The 21,647-nt window shown below is 33.9% G+C and overlaps 1 protein-coding gene across 1 annotated transcript in view; it reads right to left on the minus strand.

The window, feature by feature from the left end:
- Positions 1-8,013: 8,013 nt before the first annotated feature.
- MELK (maternal embryonic leucine zipper kinase) overlaps positions 8,014-21,647 on the minus strand; it is a 79,399-nt gene continuing 65,765 nt past the window's right edge. Inside the window, exons 13-17 of the mRNA XM_051996225.1 lie at positions 18,502-18,736; positions 14,398-14,491; positions 12,655-12,823; positions 9,667-9,770; positions 8,014-8,540 (exon numbers count right to left, since the gene is read on the minus strand). Of these exons, the coding sequence (XP_051852185.1) occupies positions 8,363-8,540; positions 9,667-9,770; positions 12,655-12,823; positions 14,398-14,491; positions 18,502-18,736 (780 nt within the window). The 3' untranslated portion in view covers positions 8,014-8,362. The remainder of the gene's footprint in view (positions 8,541-9,666; positions 9,771-12,654; positions 12,824-14,397; positions 14,492-18,501; positions 18,737-21,647) is intronic.

Here is a 21,647-nt window from a genome sequence, read left to right on the forward strand (position 1 = left end):
TTTGAAACTGATTTCAAAACTATTAATAATTACTCTTGGTGCCTGGCTATTAAATCAGTGCCAATTGCATTTAATTGTGCTCTTATCAAGCCTATCTTTCTTTATCTTGTCCACAAGAATAGAAGAAATTTTTTTCAAATGTTTTGCCAAATCTATGAAAACTAGATATATAGAGAGACAAACACACACGCACACGCACACACACACACACACACACACACACACACACACACACACATATCTAGGAAACAGCATTCCCATGCTCTACCAAATAAAGTACATAACCTAAAGGTCACACATATACTAAGGAGAACTCTAGAGGTTTGATAAAAGTCATAGCCCCAAGCTAAGGTAGTCAGTCACACTGGAATGAGCAAGAAGAAGCTATAGTAGATACAATTGAAATGGGTTCTCAATATTTTATCCTACTTTTCACACTCCTCTTAAAGGTAATTAAATTCTAAGAAGCAGCAACATCAATGTCCTGATGCTGGTGATCCACTAAGGCAGAGAGGTACAAAGTGGATTTTCATTTCACTGATAGCCCCAGATAAAGAAAGTCCCTTTACCAATGTAGATTGGCCCCTTCTCTGTGATTTACAATCTGACAAGTCTGCATAGAGCACTGAAAGCTTAAGTTAATTTGGTCACACAAGCCAATGTGTGAGGAGCACGACTAAAATGTAGCCTTCTATCCACCAAACCACACTGTCTTGCATGGCTCTCAGCTAAGGTCAAGCAGCTTATTACTCTGTAAAAGATTTGCAGATTCCCCCACTTGGAAACTTTCAGGAGCTATGACCCAGAAGTCTACTGGATCCCACAAGATTAGGATTCTGCCTCCTATATTCCGACTGGGTGACTTGAAGTGTTTTCTGCACAACTAACTATCCATTCAGCTATGAGTGTATGGAGTCATGATTTAACTAATTCCTAGGAGAATGGGAATTTCTCAGGAAAAACCTCATCAATTATGAGTCCATCCATTAAAAAATGGGAAGAAACCATGTAACACCCTTAGTGAGGAGCAGGGAAAAAAGCAATGTTTTTAAAAATTCTGGTGGATAGAGAGAAATCAGAGAATCAAAACAGATCAGAAGATTCCTGACAAGTAATTGGAACTTTTCTCTGAATTTTGCGTGCTATTGGGTTTTTATATTTTAAATTATCCTTTTTTTCTTTTAACTTCTAATTCTGCATCATTGTCCTTTGTTCATTCTCCTGTTTCATTTTATAATGAGAACAGATATAATATGAGCTTAAACCCGCTTGCCCTGGGTCATTGCCAGTGCTTAATAAAAGTGTATTAATATTTGTAGTAATGATAATAACCCACAGATAATGATATGGCTAAAAACCAAAGTGTCCCCTTGGAGATTCAGCCTCCACTCATAATCTTGCCTTACTGGATTTAATGGAGACCTTGAATGTTTCAGAGAGTCATTTCCCTTTTTAAATTACTACTATTTCAGAGACACAAACATCCTTCACTTGAGATTTCCCAGACTGCCTAATGTGCAGGTAGCTCTAAAGATAACCTTGTTCTTGTATATACTGTAAGTCACACTGCCTTCTTCAGACTGTACTTTGTTATTAATGGTCCCTATATACTGGAGGAGAAACTAAACAAGCCCTCTTCCTTTTAAAATCTTAAAACAAAACAAAAATAAAAGTTTAAAACAATGGTCTGGAGTACAGAGACACCTCTCCATCATGTCCCAGACATCTTTTCATACTAAAAAATTACTAGAGCCATGGAATTCATACCTCAGAAGTACACTCTGCCCCCATGGTCCTCTCCAGATTGGGATGGATGGCTCCTATCACAACTTCCATTTAAGGAAGATGCCTAAGTTAGATACTCATTTCTCAATAGGCTGCACCCTTTAGACTTTTCCAGGATGACCTTGCCTTTCTCTTCATTCCTTTTTTAATGATGTCCTTTTATATATCATTTTCCCCCTTAAAATCTTAGCTATTTGAGGGCAAGAACTATATTTTTGTTGGTATTTTAAAGTTAGTACTTAATAAATACTTATCGACTATGGGCTGATATTAACATGCAAGAGAGAAGAGTACATGGCAAATCACGCTCATTTTTTCCTATTGTGAAAAATATTTTTATTGCTGCCTTTTCTTTTTTATTCATTATTTCTCCTTAAAAATCCCCATATAGAGGCAAAAGGTGGTGTTATGAATAGAATACTGGACCTTAAGGCAGGAAGATTCATGTTCAAATCCAGCCTCAGACATTTACTGTGTGTGTGTGAGACCTTAGGCAAGTCACAACTTGTTTTTTTCTCAATTGTAAAATGAACATAACAATAACTCCTATCTCATTACTAAGACCAAATGAAATATTTAGTGTCAGGCATATAGTAAGCACTATATAAATGCTTATTTCCTCCCTTCTTCGCCTTCTTCTTCTATATACAATTGAAGATTTCATTGTAACAATAAAAATACCAATGGAAGTCAACCAAGAAACCATTTCTAACAATGCATATTGATATTATATGATAATATTCCATACTGAGTTCCACACCCCTCCACCCCCACTGCCACAAGAAAGGCACATTATCAATTTTCCAAGACTGAAATTGTCCATTACAATTCATTATAATTAACAGCTTTTTGGTATTTACACTATTATAGTCAGTGTATCTTGTCTTGGTTCTGCTTTCTTCACTCTACATCACTTCGAAAGGCAACGTTTCACTTATTTCCTTACATTTCTCATATATTACAGTGCAATTAATATCACATTTTGGTCAGCCATTCTCCAATCAATGGCCCATTAATTCTATTTGTGAGGGAAAAGGGAAAAAAAAGGATATTTACATAACACCTATGTGCCAGATACTGTGCAAAATAATTTTTATAAAGAGCTCGTTTGCTGTTATGAACAGGATTTTTTACATATAATATAAATACACATATATGTATATGTACATATGTGAATATGGATGTGTGCATGTATTGGTAATTGTCCTCCTTGGAAGTATGTTAGTGAGATCACGATATCAAAGGATCTAAAGTTTTGTAATGACTCAAATAATTCCAAAACTACTTCAGAATAGTTGGATCAATATACAATTCCACCAACAGTGGGTATATATTTCCAGAATTCCTTGAACTCTATGTCCTTCATTATTACCTGTCAATTTAATGTATATCCTCCACTTTTAAACTTATAGCTCATAAATTTTCCTATTAGAAACACCTTATTTTTTTAAACAAATGTTCTACATTGTTTGAAGTCTTGATGAGTCCAATTTTCCATGAATCAAGATTATCATATATTAATATCAATTTATTTAAAAATATTTTAGCCCAGGAACAAACTATATTGACACCAGAGCAAGTTTAAAAATTAGGCAGATTACTTTTGTTTCAGTCAGCTCTGATAAAGTAATATGGAATTAGATACATATTGAAGTATTTCTTTCTTTGGTCTAAGGAAAGGGTTGTGATTCATTAGAGGATATAAAATAATCCAGTCATTTTTGTTTCTTTCATATTCCGTTTTTGCAGAGAATTTATTAAATCACTATTATCTAGTTATTTACAAGAGGCAAATCAGCAGTTCTGCATTCCCTAGAGAAGGCTCCATTAAAATTCTTAATGTGACACCACATATTTTTAGTAGACTAGAAAATAGTTAAAATTTTAATTTAAATTGAAATGACTATGTAATAGCTGGACAAATCAGTCTTGAGATTCCCAGAGCTCTTAATTGTAATTCTCCATTGTTTTCTATGCATAAATCTATTTTCCAAGTGTGTGTTCAGAAATATTCACTAATTTTTTCAAACGTTCCATACTCAATTTAAAACTCACTTATTTAATAATTTTTTATGGCTAACAACTTCATGATTAAACTTTAATGTTAAATATAAATAGCTGAAATAATAAGCCTATTAGAGTGTTTTAAAAAAGGAAGTGTACTGCATATTAACATGAACATAATTTAGGGACCAATGTTTAAGAAAAAAAATGATCAGTGACAGAACAAAGTAGAGAGTTTTTTCACTGTTTTGGAAGAAAACCAACATAAGATCTGGAATCAAATCCTAGCTTTGTTATTCACCATGTGTAAATATGGATATAGCACTTCTTTGCCTCAATTTCCTAATCTGTAAAATAAAAACATTAATTTCAGTAGTACCTAAGTTTCCTTCTACTGAGAAGCTGGCGGTGCAGTGGATAAACTCCAGTCAAGGCCTGCAGTTAGGACTATGCAAGTTCAACAGCCTCAGACAATTACTAGTTGTATGTCACTGCAGTCATTTAATTTTGGTCCTCCTCAGTTTCTTCAACAATAAAACAGGGATATTAGCACCTACTTCATAGATGTTGGGAGGATCAAATGAGATATTTACAAAAAATACTTAGCACAGTGCCTGAAGCACAAGGTATTTAATAAAATGCTTGTTGAATTGAGTAACATTCTATATAAACTATCTGACAGATCATTTTGCCCACTAGCAACAACTTTGCCCTGACAACACTAGCCAAGCAGCTCTTATCTCTTCAAATTAGCAAAACACCAGATAATATTTAATTTTTTTAATCTACCAAACTAAGGTATTTCTATGGAGAATCTAGTTTTGCTCAACTATATTTTCTAGAAAGGTTTTTCTTTTTTTATTTTCATTGGAAAGAGGTAGAAAAAGAAAATAGATCTTTTAATTAAAAAGATAAAAAAATATAATTTAAATTTCCATTTAAAAAATCTAAATATGCTTAAGAATCTATTTAAGAATCATAGGCCCCTTAATTCAAAATCTGATATGGTGCTTCTTGAAGAAACTCCTGGAGAATATAGCAGGGTCTGATAATTGCATGGCTTAAATCACTAAGGTAGTCTACTCATTTTCCTGGTGTATAAGGCAATAACGTTTTGGGTAAGAATTTGGTACTGAATTGATATAGGCCTCATTCTATTTTATGGGACCACAAAAGAAGCTTTGGGTTACCAAGCCCTTCACTAAATTCTTCAGCTCAACCATATTGTGTTCCTTTTTACCTCAGTCTCAAAGGTTTCTTAGCATCGTGTGCTAGGAAGTCAGGGTCATACTCTGATTTCTTTGGAAGAGAGAATGAAGCTGATTTTGCAGAGTTCTGCCTCACTTAAATACAATTCACTTGTTAGTCAAAATATTACCCACCCTCCTGATGTCACCAGTCTTCTTCAGAAACAAAAGACAGACAACAATGTACGAATAGTAGCAGTAGTCTCTGAGGGAACCAACTGGCCAGTTGGAGTTGGACAAAGCTGTTATTTCTTCTCTTTCTCCTCCTTATTCTTCTCTTCTTCCATCTGTCCCTCTGTCCACATGGGCAATCATACTGTTACATGTAAATACTTTGCTAAAGGAATATAGTTTTTGATTGCTTATACTCCACGAGGTATCTTGGGATTTGGGGCCTAGGTTTTTCATCCCTAGTTTATCATTTTTTCCAAAAAGCAGGGACAATTATTTTGCCTCATATAGTTTCATTTACAATTTATATAACTCAGGAAAAAACACACTTTGAAAAAGTCCACTATAATTCCAATAGAGCTACATGACTGTGCCTTAAAGGCCAAATCACTCTGGCTTTTACTTATTGGCCAATAATGGATCCATGCCCAAGTTTGACTTGTTCACTGTTTGGGTTTTGATGGCTCAGAGTAAGTGGAAATAGCAAATGTTTTCTCTTCTGAGGAGTCTCCCCTTCTCAGATTGATTCTTTGGGGAAGGCAAACCAGGCCATCTTTTGTCCCAATTTTTACTTGGTCTTTTAATCACTGAATGGGTGTTACTTCAGATAAACTAAGAATTGGGAAAGACCTTACCTAAAAAAGGCTATGGTCTCCCCCTGCATCCTGGGCTATCACCAGTCATCTTGACTTACGCCTTGCCACTTAGACTCTGGATGCCCCTGGAGAAGAGAATGAGTCTGATGGACTTTGCACAGCTCTGCCTCACTTAAATCCAGTTCACTTGCAAGACAAACATGACTCTCCTGAAGTCACTAGTCCTCTTTGAGAATGAAGGAGGATAAACAATCATCTGTGTCCGGGGCCCAACTCCTCCCTATCTCCATTCCACAATTATTTGTTCTAATCTCTCACTTTCATGGCATCTTTCCTTTTTTGTCTTTAAGTGTCCATAAATCTAAGAAAAGTCCTGTGGCATGCCTTCCAGATTTTCTCCAATTTTTTGTCAACTGTTCTTTGGAATTCCTGGAAATGATGATATTTCACTTAAAATCTCTCAATTCAGTGTCTTTATAGAGACCTTTCTCTTGCCTCTATCCAACAGAATTGGTGCCTAATAGTTGGCTCTTGAATGAATCCTAGTATACATATTTTAAGGGGAAAAGATACATATTACTATTTATACTATGACCAATTTTCCACTTATTGTAAACAAGCTTCTATGATAATCAGTAAAAGTTTGTGTTACATATTCCTGATAGGTAATCATTTTCTACATTCTACTGTGAATACAGATAATGTGACAGACTCACATTTACTCATGCCAAGATGAGAAAGCAATCTTGACTTTCAAGTAGTGCTCTAAATGCCTAATAGAGGCTGAGCTGCCTTATACTTACTGATAAGAGCAAAGCTCAACTGCTAGCCCAGCTGAATCAAATGATCCCAATTAAGGCAAAACCCAAACCAAAAAAACCCAGATTATAGTTTGAGCTTGGATTCCTCAGGGTTTGCTACTATTTTCTTGGCTTCTAAAGAAAAGACTCTGCAGACACAGTAGGATGGATTGAATACAAAGCTACTCAGCAGATATATATTAAAATAAGTACAAATGTTAGTCCATAAAGTAATCTAACCAACTCATGAAATTAACAATATTTACAAACAGACAAGAAATATGAACCCTAAATCCCCCCTTTAAGTTAAAAGCATGGGGGGAGCCAACCCAAGAAACAAAAAACACATCAGCTATAATCCTATACGAAAATAAATATTCTCAGGCGACTTCTTCCCTTTACTCAAGGAATTAAGTTTCAGCTAAATAGAATTTACTAACTCTAAAATGACTGGACAGGGTAGATTCATTTTCTTCTGTAAAAAAGGCTGTTGTTGTTGATGATGATAAAGATTGTAAATGGAGGGAGAGCAAGAGACCCAGGAGGACCCAAAACCTCCTGACTCTACTCTGGAAAATGCCACCCAGGTCTTTCAAATTCACTGTTTTAATGAACCTGCAGTCTCCTCAACATGGCTATTCCTATCATTGATGCAGATTGACTCATCTATGCCTTCACATCCTCTCTGACTCCTGCTCATTTCCTCCCACAAATGGTCCACCTCACTATGAAGATCAATAGAACAGTAATGCAATTATGTGACAATGGTACTTATTTTGATAGATCCAAAATGATTGGTAGTAGATCCTCTAATAATGACAATTCTAAACTCATAATGATCTTTCAGTAATCCAGTTGAAAAGTAAACTGTTCTCTCATTATTGCTTAGGAAAAGGAGCTATTCATTCAATAGACAATTCCGTCCAGTAAAAGCTATCCTGGGATAATTCTAGTTCTAACTTTAAAGACCAATATTAAAGTTAAAGTTAAACATAAATATAAAGATTTGTCAAGCATTTATTCATTCCTAAAATTATTATTATGTACCTACTATGCGTAAGGCTCTATGGTAGTTAAGACTTAGGGAAATTATCATATTGAAATATAATATGTAAATTCATAGTTCAAACACTACATATTTATTGATGACAATTCTATTTTATTCAACACATTGAGCATGTTGTTTAACTCTGATAACCACAGCTGTGACTTAGTTAATGATCTCCATAAATCCTACTTAGAACAGATATAGGAAAAAATTATGCAAATTAATTCTTATCTGTTTTTCTGCCCAAGGCATACTTGATATCTGATAAAACATACCAAAAATGGTCTTTACTTAAGAGTTAGAAAGACATTCAATGTTTTATTCAGATGATAATCTCAAGTGCAAAAAAAAGACGAGCTATATGCTTTATTCATTAAGTTATTTTATTCCAGAAAGAAACTGCACATCAAAGATACAGTTACAAGCTCACATTCACAAAAGGAAATGAATGTAAGAAAGTCAACAGTTATTAATATGCAAAGGTACATGATTAAAAAAGACAGTAATGGATAACAACAGATGGGATTGCCTTAGATTCATACATAAAATGTCTTCTGTTTGAAAACAAAAAAGACACTGGTTCTTAAAATAGTCCTTTTTGGATGCATTTTTGGCTCCAATGGTCTAAAATTCAAAGTGATCAAGCCATGTTCTTAGTGGGGTAGTCTAACATACACATTTAACCTATAGGCTATATAAATCATTCATTAATTACACCTTGCAGCTAGAAAGAATATCTTCAACTAATCTCTTATAAACCCAAGCATCACCCTTAAGCCTTTGCCTCCTGATACCTACCACCTCAGGTTTGCTAAGTTGGCAAACTTCTAGCTCAAACTGCATTGTTACTTTGCCAAAATCTGACTGTGTTTGACACTTCAGTTTATAGCTGTGAAAAACAAGATAAGAAAGTAGTTAGTAAGGAAGTCATAAATAGTCTAGATAACATATTTGACATATTAAACAATTCTGAGCTTAATAGATAAAACAGACAATCATTTTTCACATCAAACAATGTATTAAGGCATAAAAATTTCAAGTCAACATGGTTATCATGCTATAGTGAAGCTAAATGAGAATACTAAGAAATAAGGAAGTTTAAAAAAATTAAAAGCCTACTAGAATTCAGCCTTTCTCCAAATAAAATAGCTTCTTTTACATTGTACTGGGTTTTTTGTTTTGTTTTGTTTTGTTTTTTTAATATAACCACACACACCAAGATTTTGTCAAACATTCTTGTTCTACTCAAATAAATCTTTCAGTGGAGTTAACTTTAATGTTATAATATAGTCACTGTGAAATCAAGTGCATGAAGTCATTTTATCTGTCTTGTTGCTTTGTGAATATCTATCCTTTGCATTTTAGGACAATACTGACCTTTAAGTAGGACATCTTTTTTCTATTCCCCACAAAAAAGGTTAGTTTATCACAATACAAAATGAGAATGGTCCATTTCAAAGGAACTACTTCACTCTTTTTGGAGGACTAGTGAACTCACTTTGCAATCAGGTTAAAAAAGAATTCCAAGAAATATATCTTTCAATAACCTTACACAACCTTCACTTCCATCCAGTTAAACTACTCATTATTTCCCCTAGATCCTACCAGTATTCTCTTTGCCAAATATATGTGAGAAGTAGAAAAGTCCTTCAGAGAATGGACAGATAACTTCTAGGTGGGAGGATTCAGAAAGGTCATTGAGGGGATGGCTTCTAAATTGGACTAAAAACAATAGAGAAATCTTTTTGCAGAGCAAGAGTGGTAAAGGTAGATTATTTAAAATTAAAACAAAACATAAAATAAACTATGAAAAAATGCAGCCTTTTTAATAAGATGGTTTGACTTTATCACCTAATAAAACTTAAATTTATATATTGCTTTATGGTTTATTAAACAAGTACCATTATCCCCATTTACTGGATGAGGAAACTAAGACTCAGAAAAATTAGTGACCTGACATGATCAGCAAGATAAAAAATGTCAGGGCAGGGATTCAAATCCAATTTGGTACTTACCCTTTCTGCACAAAGTCAACATGTTTTTGTGGAAGGATAGAAATTATTTCAGCCAAAAGTTGATCTGGATTAACTAATCTGGTTGTGGTCACATTATAGTGAGCCTAAAAGAATCAATAGAAAAGAGAGGCCTCCTTATCACCATATCTATCTAGTAACAATTCATATCCACTAATAACATCAGACTTATGCAATCCAAACCTCTGCTTTCAAAAACTACCACAGAAATTGCAAGATAATATGGCAGCTTAGTGAAATTCCAAAATGTAAATTTTGGTTTTAACATTCTCTCCTCCAAATGTATTATTTTGTTTCTGTTTTTAATCAGAAATGGTAAGTTTCTGATAGCCAAGTTATCATATCTGACCTTCTTTCCTTCCCACTCTATAGTAGTAATACTAAGAAGTACGGAAATATAAACAGAAGAAAATTGAAGCAAATGGTCTGGATAATTCATAATGGTATATACCTCTTCTGGACAACTGATGTGAGAGAATCAAAACATAGACAAAAAAAATCTAAGGTGATGTTAAAAAAAAACATATTGTGCATAACAAGTATTCCATCTATATATAACAAATCAGATTATTTTTCCACAGACTTGATCATAAATTTCAAAAACATTTATTTATATTTCTAATTGGTATTCAATAAACAGTAGTTCAATAAACAGTATTAAATTTCTATGCTCCTCTCACCTCCTTACACTTAATAATCTGAAAATAAAACATAAAAAGGCTTATCATGTAAAGGAATCTTTTACAAAATGAAGACTTTATCTGATTTTAAATTCAAATTTTAACATATAAAAATAACAACTGCTGACACATACACAGTAGTTTACAGTTTGCAAGGAGTATCTCCATATGTGATCTCTCACAACAGATCTGCAAGTACTGCAGGTATTTTTATCTCCATTTCACAGAGGGAAAAACAAAGGTTTTTGCTCAGACTATAGCTACCACCGAGTATAAGAGGTGGTATCCTGACTCCCAGCCCAAGGATCTTCCACTTACACACAGCTTCAAGGCCTGGAAATTAGGAAATTAGAAGCAGCCTAAGTGCTGGTTCCAGATCAGCTTTAAAAAAATGAACTAAATAAACCCCAACATTCCTTCCAGTTTTAAAATGATTTTAACTAAAACAAGGTATTGCTGCATACAAAGTAAGGGGGAAAAAAACAAACTCTTAAGAAAAATTCATGAAAGAAAACGCTTTAGCCCACCAAAAAATAAAAAATAAAATAAAATAAAAATAAGGAAAACTGGGGAGATAGGGAGAGAGTATTAATTATATTTAACATTCAAAGCTGAATTAATGAAGTTTTTTTTGTCAGAATAGCTAAATGGCAATATATTCTGTATATAGCCATAATGAGTATAATAGGTCATCCTTGTATCATTTTTCTAAATACTTTTAAAAAATCACATATGGATCATGAACATAAATGAAGAGAAAGTGAAATTTGACAATCACAAGCAAGAATTAATAAATTTCTACTCCTTTTTTTGTAGTTCCTTTCAAAGAATGTGAAAACCATAAATGACCTGAGAAGCATCAAGATTAATTTTCTTATTTTACAGATCAGAAAACAGAGCCTAAGAAGAGAAGTGATTTGCCCAAGATCACCCTGGTAATTGCTGGGAGAAAGAGAACCAGAAACCCAACTCTACTGATTGTCAGGCCAGGGGATTTCCCCTACCCATTAAGTCAGATTAATAACATCTATAATCAAGCTACCTTCATTCTTCTTCCATAAGGTTGGAATTCTTAAAAAGAAAGGAGCAATTGATAGCACTGTGGTAAGGATAAAGAGAGCTATTAATAAGCAAATTCCTAAAGGCTTCAGTGACTAATTAATTATAAGATCATAACATTTACATATTTCAAATTAAGGTGAAGAAATGTTCTATGCAGATCACATTTACAACAAAAAATTCCAAGTATAGTACAATTCCAAAAATGCACCTTAGGAACAATGATGAAGAGAACCATAGAAAAAGAGCATTAGCCAGAACAGTCTAAAACTGTCAGAAATCCGTTAGCACTTGAAGGAGGAAGAAGTAAGAGGTGAGGCACAGGTTATAAAGCCAGGAGGGTGCTTGCTCCTGAACTGTAGAAGCAGTACACAAAGCCAGGTCCATCCAGGTTACTGAACACGTAGACAGGGCTGGGTAGTAGGTGTATACCTAACTCCTCCAAGCCAGAGTCCTAGAAGCCTCAACCCCAAAAGAAGACACAGCCACAGAGCACCCAGGGAGCCTCAGTGCTACAGCAGAGGATGGGCCCGCAGGGCACCAAGTACTATAGCAGAAGACACAGGCCAACACAGCACCCACTAAGCACCAACAAAGTGCCTTGCAAGGACTCTTGTGAGCAGCACAATCAAGAACATCTGGCTGGGGTCTGTCACTACCACAGCAGGGGATACAACTAATTCCAGGGAGAGGACTGTGCAAGGAGTAAACACAAAAAGACCTATGCTAAAACACATGTTTGGTCATCAGGACATAGACCCAAATGCCAGGGATTCCAGGCTACCTAATCCAACATCCAGACCACAAGAAGCACAATGAAGCAGGCCTAACATCCAAGAGTATAGGAGACAACAGAATGTGGCCCTGGCATAAAGTCTCAATCCACAAACTGAGGTTGGCAGTATAATTAAACAGAAGAAAATGCTGGACACCCAACAAAGAAACACTTTTTTGATGACCAAAAAGCAAACAGATTAACTGACCAAAAAGCAAACAGATTAACTCCATAACATTTAAGGAAAAAAAAAGAGAAAAAAAGATATAATAGAAGATATAAGAAAGGTAGAAGGAAAACTCACTATATATACATAATTGGAATAAGCAAGAAGATGTACATGAAAGCATGGAGGAAGGGTTTGATCTCCTTTCCCCCTTTCACACACAGAAATTGGGGATAGAAATATATTAAATTCAATGTATTTTTTTTTTTCCTTTTTGAAAATAAATTTACCCTTAGTCTTCTTGGTCCATCTCTAGTAGATCCCTTCTTTTTGTTTGGAGTAAGCATTGTAATCATTTTATCTAACCCCCTTTCAAGACTTCCAAACATTTTGGTTCCTTTTCTTTTTTGAGGACTGTCTCTATGTGCTTGATTAAGATCCAATTCCACTGAACGGCATCTTTAAAAGAAAAACGTAGCCATAAAATTAATTATTGGCCTAATATTATTCCAACATATTATCCTTTATACAATTGTATTTGTGACAGCTTTCTGAAAAATTTTGTTACAGAACCCCCTCCCCCCTTATTTGAAACAAAGTTTCAGCAAAATCTTTATGGTAAGATTTTTTTAAATTATATTTTTAATACTATAAAGAGTATCAAAAACCCAAAGTGATTCTTAAAACATTTATGTTTTTGGATTAATTGTATTCCTAAATCTAACAACATACAAGCAACTTACTTAATAAGAAGAGTATGATCACAGTAGCTAGGTAGCACTAGCCCTGAAGTCAGGAGGACCCAAGTTCAAATCTGGTCTCAGACACTTAACACTTCCTAGCTGTGTGGCCCTGGGCAAGTCACTTAACCCCAATTGTCTCAGGGGGAAAAAAAAGAATATGATCTATTGTAAAGTGTTCCAATTAGACAACATATATTGGCTGCAAAAATTCACCTTTTAAGATGCTTCCCAACAATTTCATTTTCTTTGTTATTTACCTAAACTGGCATTTTTTGGAGGGGAGAGGGGATGGGAAATTTTAATCTACTTAAAAATTGAAATTAGTTTATTAAATTTGGAACAGATCACTGGGCCTGGAATCAGAAAAATCTAAATTCAAAACTGAGTTCATTCTCCTGACATTTACTTGCTGTTTGACCCTAAGCAAGTCATATAAACGCTACCTGGGTTTCTTCATCTGTAACAGAGGGTTATTATATAATAAAAGCATCTATCTACCAGGGTCATTGTGAGGATCAAATGAAATAATAATTATAAAGCATTTAGCACAGTCCCTGAAACATAGTAAATGCTATGTAATTATTAGCTAACATTATTATTATTATTAATGTCTTTATAAATCTTGAGAGAATCAACAAAACTATCTGTAAACAAACACCATAAAGAGTAAAGTCAATCCAAATAGGTCAAAGTTATTTGTGTCTCTTCAGTGTCTGGAGTTGCAGATCATAGAATCTATTGCTAAAAGGAACCTCAGGGTTTCAAACTCAAACCTATCATATTGTAGACAGGGAAACCAAGGCCCAAGGAGGTTAAGAGATTTATATGTTCACAAGGATAAAGAACTAGACCTGAATGAACCTCAACAAAGGTTCCATTCTGTACTAAACAACGAACTATATCATTATTTTATAGAATCAAAGATCTGGAGTGAATCTTGGAAATAATCTAGTCCAATGCTCTAATTTTACAGAAAGAAAAGGTGGGCGGGGGGAACCTTGTAGTTCACAGAAATGACCAACAGTTGATTTTAGTGTCAAAGCCAAGATCAGAATGCAAGGCTCTTGCTGCTATTCAGGGTCTTTTGCACAATACTCCCCGCTCCTTCATACACTAATTCCATAATGTCAAACTAGACTTAATCTAACAGCATATAGAAGGATTATATAATCTAGAGAATAATTTAAACAGAGTTGTTCATATCCGATAACATATCACTGAGTATATGACCTGAGGAAATCTGGTCACATTTTAAGTGAACTAAGTATTTAAGAAACTATAAATACTTACCGTCTCTCAGGACTAATAATGGCTGTTGGTAATTCCTTTGATTTCTCTGGATTTGTACTTTTAATCAGTATTTCTTCCTTGCACTGATTTCTCTCTGATGAATAAAAGAATAGTGCATAAAATTTAAGTTGTAGATATATTTTAAAATTGGAAATTATCAATATCTAAAAGTTTTTCTTAGAAATTTCAAATACTACTATTTCTCCAAATAAAATTCTCATCAGAATGTCAAAATTTAACAATCGGTACATATTGTCATTGGTTCCCTTTTATGGTGATGGCAAAAATGAAGCTCAAAAAAATGTAAAACTAGAGATAATCAAGTAATACAGTGATTGCTAGCTTTTAAATGATGGGAATAGTGGAGAGTAGTTAGAATCTGTTCAAATATCTCAGTTTTTCTTGCCTCATGCTGTCATCAAAGCAAGAAAAGCGATTGGAGTAGACTTCTCTTATATACTTAAAGAAGTCAAAAGGAAAATAGAACCAGCTTTATAAGCAACTTTAGAAAGATACCCATTCTATAAAGCAAAGTATATTTAAACTTAAAACTACTTTTAAAGATTCATGGTAATGACAAGGTAAGGTATTGAAAAGAGATACAAAAAAGATCTATGATATCATTAGTATAATCTCCCAGTGTAAGAACTCCCTCCACCAACACTGATTACAACCCATGTATAACTTGAAAAACAAGTTCTAGGAAATTGCTGAAGAGATTCAGAGATTAAAGAATTTGCCATGGTCACATAGCTAATAAGAGGCAGTATGTCAGCACTGCAAAAGATACTGTGCCAAATTGAGTCAATTCTTTATCTTGCTGAATATCCTTTCCCAGTTATACTTAAATAAAATTTATTTTGCAGTCGGCTGACCTAAAAATGTTTTATTTTATTCTAAACCTAGGTTCAGACCATGAGGCTGGACTACAACAAAGATGGGGGAGGGGGAGTGCTGAAATAACCACAGCTGGAGAGGAAAAGGTGATGTGCACTCATCAGTTGTTAATAACTAATAAGGTCAACCATAACAAGAGAATGAGTAAAAGAAAAAATTATATAAGGATGCTTATATAATATTTAAGAAAATTTACTCATAACTTGAATGAGATGATAGAAATTTCTTAATACATTTTCCTGAGTTGGACCATATGGCTCTCTTCTCTATTACAATGTTTCAAAGACCATGCCAGTCTTTTTCCTACTTTTTATTTTAACACATCTACCCAGAAACAAAGTGGAAAAACCCTAGATTTGTAATCAGAGAACTTGGGTTCAGATCTCATGTCTGCTACCATCTGATTGACCTTAAGCAAACCACTTTAGTTTGCTGGGCCTTGGATTGTCTGTGAAATGGGAGAAGGGAGTAGAAGGGGATCTCTGGTGGTCTTAAAGTTCCCTTCTAACTCAACCTATAAACTTATAATGCTAAACTAGTCTTAACAGAAAATCAGCACTAGAAGGGATGCCAACTTGTACAATCACTAAGAATCCCCTTTGTAACATTCTTAACAAGTAAAAGATGCTTAAAGGCTTCAAGTAAAGAGGAATCCATCACGTACTAAGGCTGCTAATTTGATTCCTAGGATATGTCAGAAAGTTTTCCTCTGCCTCTCTAAAATTTCCACTTATTGCTTCTAGCTCTATTCTCTGGGACAAAGAAAGACAAATCTAACCCTCTTTTCCACATCATAGGCTTTTAGACATCTAGCTCCTCAAATCAACTCTTAGAAGTTTCTTTTCCTTAAAAGTTTTCAACACACACACACACACACACACACACACACACACACACATATATGCATGCCCACACACACAAACACACACAAGATTGAGAATAATAATATGGATATAATTAAGTTATTTCCATCAACTCAATGGTTGAATAAGAATCTCATATTTAGAGCCTAACAATCTCATATTTAGAGCCTAAAGTCTGTAAATCATCCAAGTGGAGGAAAGGAACTAATTCATATTAATACAGTCAATATAATGGCTAATATTTTTGCATGTTTTGTATGACTTTACATGTATAAGTGATATATTGCTTGCCTTTTCAATAGGTGAAGGAGTTAAGAGGGTAAAAAAGAATCTGGACCTCAAAATTCAAAAAAAATTAATAACTCACACACTAAATAAATGTAAAGAATGGAATAAATAATTTTAAAATTCTTAATTTAAGTAGAGAGCAGGGGGAGCCAGGGATTTAAAAAAAGTTAACAACTACAAGAAAGAATTGTGTCTAGCTTCTTCTTATAACAAGGACCCCAAGAAAAGTCTTTATAGGGGACACTCCATCATCATCCTTTCTTATATAATAAATAAAAGAAAGGAATTACTACTGTACAAATAGTTGCAGCTTTTATTTCAACATGTATTGCAGGGGATAAATAAATAATATAAATTCTATAAAAAACTTCACAAGATACTCAAAAGTCAAATCAACACACAATTTGATTATTTGATGACTTCAAATTAAAGAAGGGGACAGAAAAAAACAATAAGGCATTTATTGTACCAAAAGGCCAGGCACTATGAATGTCACTGAGGATACAAAAATAAAACAGTTTCTGTCCTCAAGAAGCTTATATTTTGTAAGACTAGCAAAATGTTATTTGGGAGGGGAAGGTATTAGCAGTTAGGGTAGACCTGTCAGAGATGGTATTTGAGCTAAGTTCAAATTAGTGAGTTCAGAAACAAACATGAGTGCAAAAACATATAAAACAAAAAACAGAATGTTATGTCGGAAGACTAGCAAGAAGGTGGTTTAATTGAAAGGTGGAATATATGAAAGTATAGAAGGCTGAAAGAAGACTAAAGCTATATTATAAAACACTTAAAATGGAATTTGTAATAGAAAGAGCTCTAGACTTGGAGTCAAAAAAATTTGGTTCAAATTCCAAGTACTATTTCCATATTTGACTAGGTGGAAGCAATTTAGTTGCTAAGGATGTCAGTTTCCTCAACTGTAAAATAGATTACATGATGTGTAAACTCCTGAACAAGGTCAGTAACATTGTCTGAAAAATGCTGAGGGAAGCTGTGAAAGCCCCTTGCTTGACCAAGTAGATTTAGCAACATATTTTAGTAAAGGTGACTAGTTGTCTAAAAAATGTGACAGAAATCAGAGGGGGATGAGGGAAAAAAGGGTGTAAAGAAAGCTGCTATTTAGGGAGAAAAGTTACTGAAAGAAACTAACTTTTGCCCAGACAGAAAGACATGCATTTTGATGCATGTTAATGTAGGTATAAACAACTGCTAGGTGATCCTGGACTGATGATTGAATGACATTCAGGAAGTAATAGAAAAAGAACTACAGTTCTGAAGGAAACATGCTTCATTGAATATGAAATCTCATAATTCTGAGAAAAGAGGAAAATTTTAGCTATGTTTTTTGCCACTTTGTTTCCTACTGCTTTGGGTCAAAGTCACCTGGGCCCATAAAATACCTAGATAAATCCAAGTCTCTTCTAAACCTTCAGATTATGATGATAGAAACAGAACAAAGAACTTTTACAACTCTGCATCTTATTCCTGTAAATGGCTGGCTTGAAAGTAGGAGTAATAAGTAGCAAAGCTGGACTTCATAACCATGTCTTCACATTCCAAATCCTGAATACTTTACACTGCCCTAACTATTCTGCTACCTTCCATTATTAAGTCAAAAGTAATCCAAGCAAATGCTAAGTATCTATCAATTGACATCTGTTATTTGCATTTAAATGAAGCACTAATCTCTTCAAAAGATACTATTCCCATCTTCTAATAACATTAGGGAAGGTTTTCTGTTCTTACCAATAAGTTTGTCTGTGACAGGTAAAGGCCTGGCATTGAAGCAGCTGCAATTCTCCAACATTTTACAGATAGAAAACAGAAAATAAGCAGACATTTGACTCAATGGCTTCAAATATGAATGTGGATAATTGAGAGTTGACTACACTTGGACCCCAAGTATCAGAAACTATAAAAGATCCTTTCGGAAAGGTTGATCATCCATCTCAATTCCCATTCAAGTACAGGACTTATTTGATATAAGAATACATCAAAGGGACATCTATTTTTTCACTACTACTTAACCCAAACTTCTAATGCATACAATCTATACCTTTGTAAAGAGGAGGATTTGGTACAGTTAATATTCCTCTTTCATGAACACTCTTGCTAACAGGAGTCTTTGGAATTGGCAGTACAAAATGTTCTTCATCCTTCATAGCAGACTTAGCAGACGTAGGCGTGCACACATTTTCTTTGTTCTCCAATTTCTTTTTGGCTGCTCTGCACAATATTGGAGTTAATGGCTTAGATTCCATATCGTTTGATTCTGTCCAATGTTTTGCAAGCTACAAAAAAGTATTGAATGAAGCTCATTGCAGTATGGAAAAATTTAATGTCTTATATCACACTCTAATCATTTAAAAATTACCATACAATAATACATTTTTAAAAATTCAACAAAAATAAAAGGAATGAGCAGTATCTGTGTACTTAAAGGCATGTAGAGCTAGCAGATATTAGTAAATATCAATCATTTTAGGTTAAGGTTCAAAACTATATCAACAGACTTGTTGATTAATTAATCAATAAGAATAATTTGGAATTATGCCCAAAGAACTATAAAGCTATAAAGCACATATACTATGTGCCAAATACTGTGCTAAGCACTGTAAAAAGGGTAAGGCCAATCCTTGTCCCAAAGAAACTTAAAATCCAAAGGGGGGGAATAACATGCAAACAAATAAAAAGCAAGTCATATATAGGATAAATAAAAAATAATTAAAGAGGGAAAGCACTGGAATTAAGAGGAGTTAGAGAAGATGACAGAAAATAGATGGCAAATTTTGTTTTTTTAAAAAAGTAAGAAAAAATATATCATTAATTCAAAGGAAATTCCCTAGAGAAGGAAAGAACCTATGACATATGGTACCCTAAAATTAAAGCTTATGTTTATGGAAATAAGGAATTGCTAGATTTTCCTTCATGCATGATCTCTAGTTTGAGATGTATTTCTTTTCTTGTTATTTTGAACTCAATAAATATCAACCAAAATGACGATTTCTATATAGTGTAGAATAGAAGAGGATTTTACATGAAACTGCACATCTCTAAACAATATTTTTTTTTCCTTTTTTTTTTTGTTGAGGCAATTGGGGTTTATGTGACTTGCCCAGAGTCACACAGTTAGTTAGTTAAGTGTCTGAGATCCTCCTGACTTCAAGATGGTGCTCTATCCATTGAGCCACCTAGCCGACCCCACAATATATTTTCATTATTAGTTTTCTACTTCATTGGTATATTTAAGTTAAACAGTTTATATATAATTTTAAGTTAATTTCTATTTAAGACAAATTTCCTATAGGACTTTGGGAGACTTTAAAACCACTTTTGCAAATGAAATATCTTCAAATGCTTCATAAATAAGTGGGAATTCTAAGGTTTCAAATACATCATTATTATTGTGAGTCACTCTTCAAACTCAAATTCTTTTAACTATTCAGTGGCCTGAGCAGGAGAAGTAAGGAAAGTTAATTGGATTATCTAGGAAAAACTGAATTTTGAGATTAATTAAATTAGGTAGGCTGCCTTGAGGAATGGGGAGAAGGGGTGATTTTTGTGAACCAATTACTTTTTCAAATCTAAGACATATTTCCAATTTAAGGGGATTCCATGAGATCTTATAGCTAAAAAGAATTTCAAAGACTAACAAACCCAACTCATAACTAAAATAAATCTCTTCTGTGGTATTCCTGATAAACTGTCACCAAGCTTCTACTTCTGCTTCTCATTAAAAAGAAACCTCTATCTCATGAGGAAATCTACTTTTGATTAGCTTTATGGGAATCTTTCCTTGCATCAATCACGCCTAAATCTGCCCCCCCTGCAAATTCTACCCACTCCTTCTAGTTATGCCTTCTAGATTCAAGGCAGAATAAATATAATCAATCTTCCACATAATAGTACTTCCAGTACTTAAATACAGTTATCATGTCCCTCCCAACCCTTCTCTTTGCCAATCTAAACATTTCCGTTCCTTTACCCAATCTTAATGATAGAGCATCCATTCTCACCATTCTGCAGGGAATTTTTGGAAACTTAATTGTGAGAGCACCAATCAGACTGATTAACAAAAATAAAAAACAAATGTTGAAGGTGATGTAGAAAAATAGGGACACTAATGTACTGTTGGTACAATTGTGAACTAGCCCAACTATTTTGAAGAATAATTTGAAATTACGCCCAAAGAGCTATAAAGCTATGCATACCATTTAACATAGTAATACTAGTTCTGGACCTCAAGGAGATCAAAAAAAAAGGAAAATATTTTTGTACAAAAATATTTATAGCAGTTCTTTTTTTGTGGTGACAAAGAATTGGAATTTGAGGGAATGTTCATCAATTGGAGAATGATTGAACAAGTCGTGGTATATGATCATGAGGGGATAATCTTGTACTATAAAAAATGATAAGCACAATGGTTTCAGAAAAATCTGGGAACTTAAGTGAATCCATGCAAAGTGAAATGAGCAAAATCAGGAGACTATTATATAGAGTAAAAGCATTATTGTAATGATAATTAGCTTAGCAACTTTGATCAATATAATGATCCAGGACAATTCCAAAAGAACCATGATAAAAAATGCTATCAACCTCCAAAGAGAGAACTGATGAAGTCCGAGTTTCAAATTGAAGCATAATTTTTCATTTTATTTTTTTTTGCTTTTGTTTTTGTTTTTTTGTAACACAGCAAAAATTAAATATGTCCTTACCTGTATAATCAATATCATATTGCTAGCCTCAGAGAGTGGGAGAGGGACTGGAAGGAGAGAATTTAGAACTCAAAAAAAATTTAAAGGGATGTCAAAAAATTGTTTTTAAAGTAAGTAATGATGAAAGGCAGCATAATATAGTGGACAAAATTTTGATGGAAGAAGTGGGGTTCAATCTTGCCCTTTACTCCTACTAAGTAACCATGAACAGATCACTTAACTTCTCTGAACCTGAATTTTCTCATCTGTAAACCAAGTACAACAATGCCTGTTTGAAAAAAAAAATCAAAAATAAATAAATAAAAACAAAAATAAACAAAAAATAAAAATAAAAAAATAAAATAAAATAAAAAAACCAATACCTGTTCGCATCTCTTCCCTCCTAGGGTGTTGAGGAATCAAATGCCCTCAAAGGGGCAATATACAGAATTCCCTTTACAAAAGTGCCAAGTGATTAAATTTCATCTTAATAGATTCAGATCCCTTT

This window comes from Antechinus flavipes, chromosome 1 (genome assembly GCF_016432865.1).
Source record: "Antechinus flavipes isolate AdamAnt ecotype Samford, QLD, Australia chromosome 1, AdamAnt_v2, whole genome shotgun sequence".
NCBI classification, from domain to species: Eukaryota; Metazoa; Chordata; class Mammalia; order Dasyuromorphia; family Dasyuridae; genus Antechinus; species Antechinus flavipes.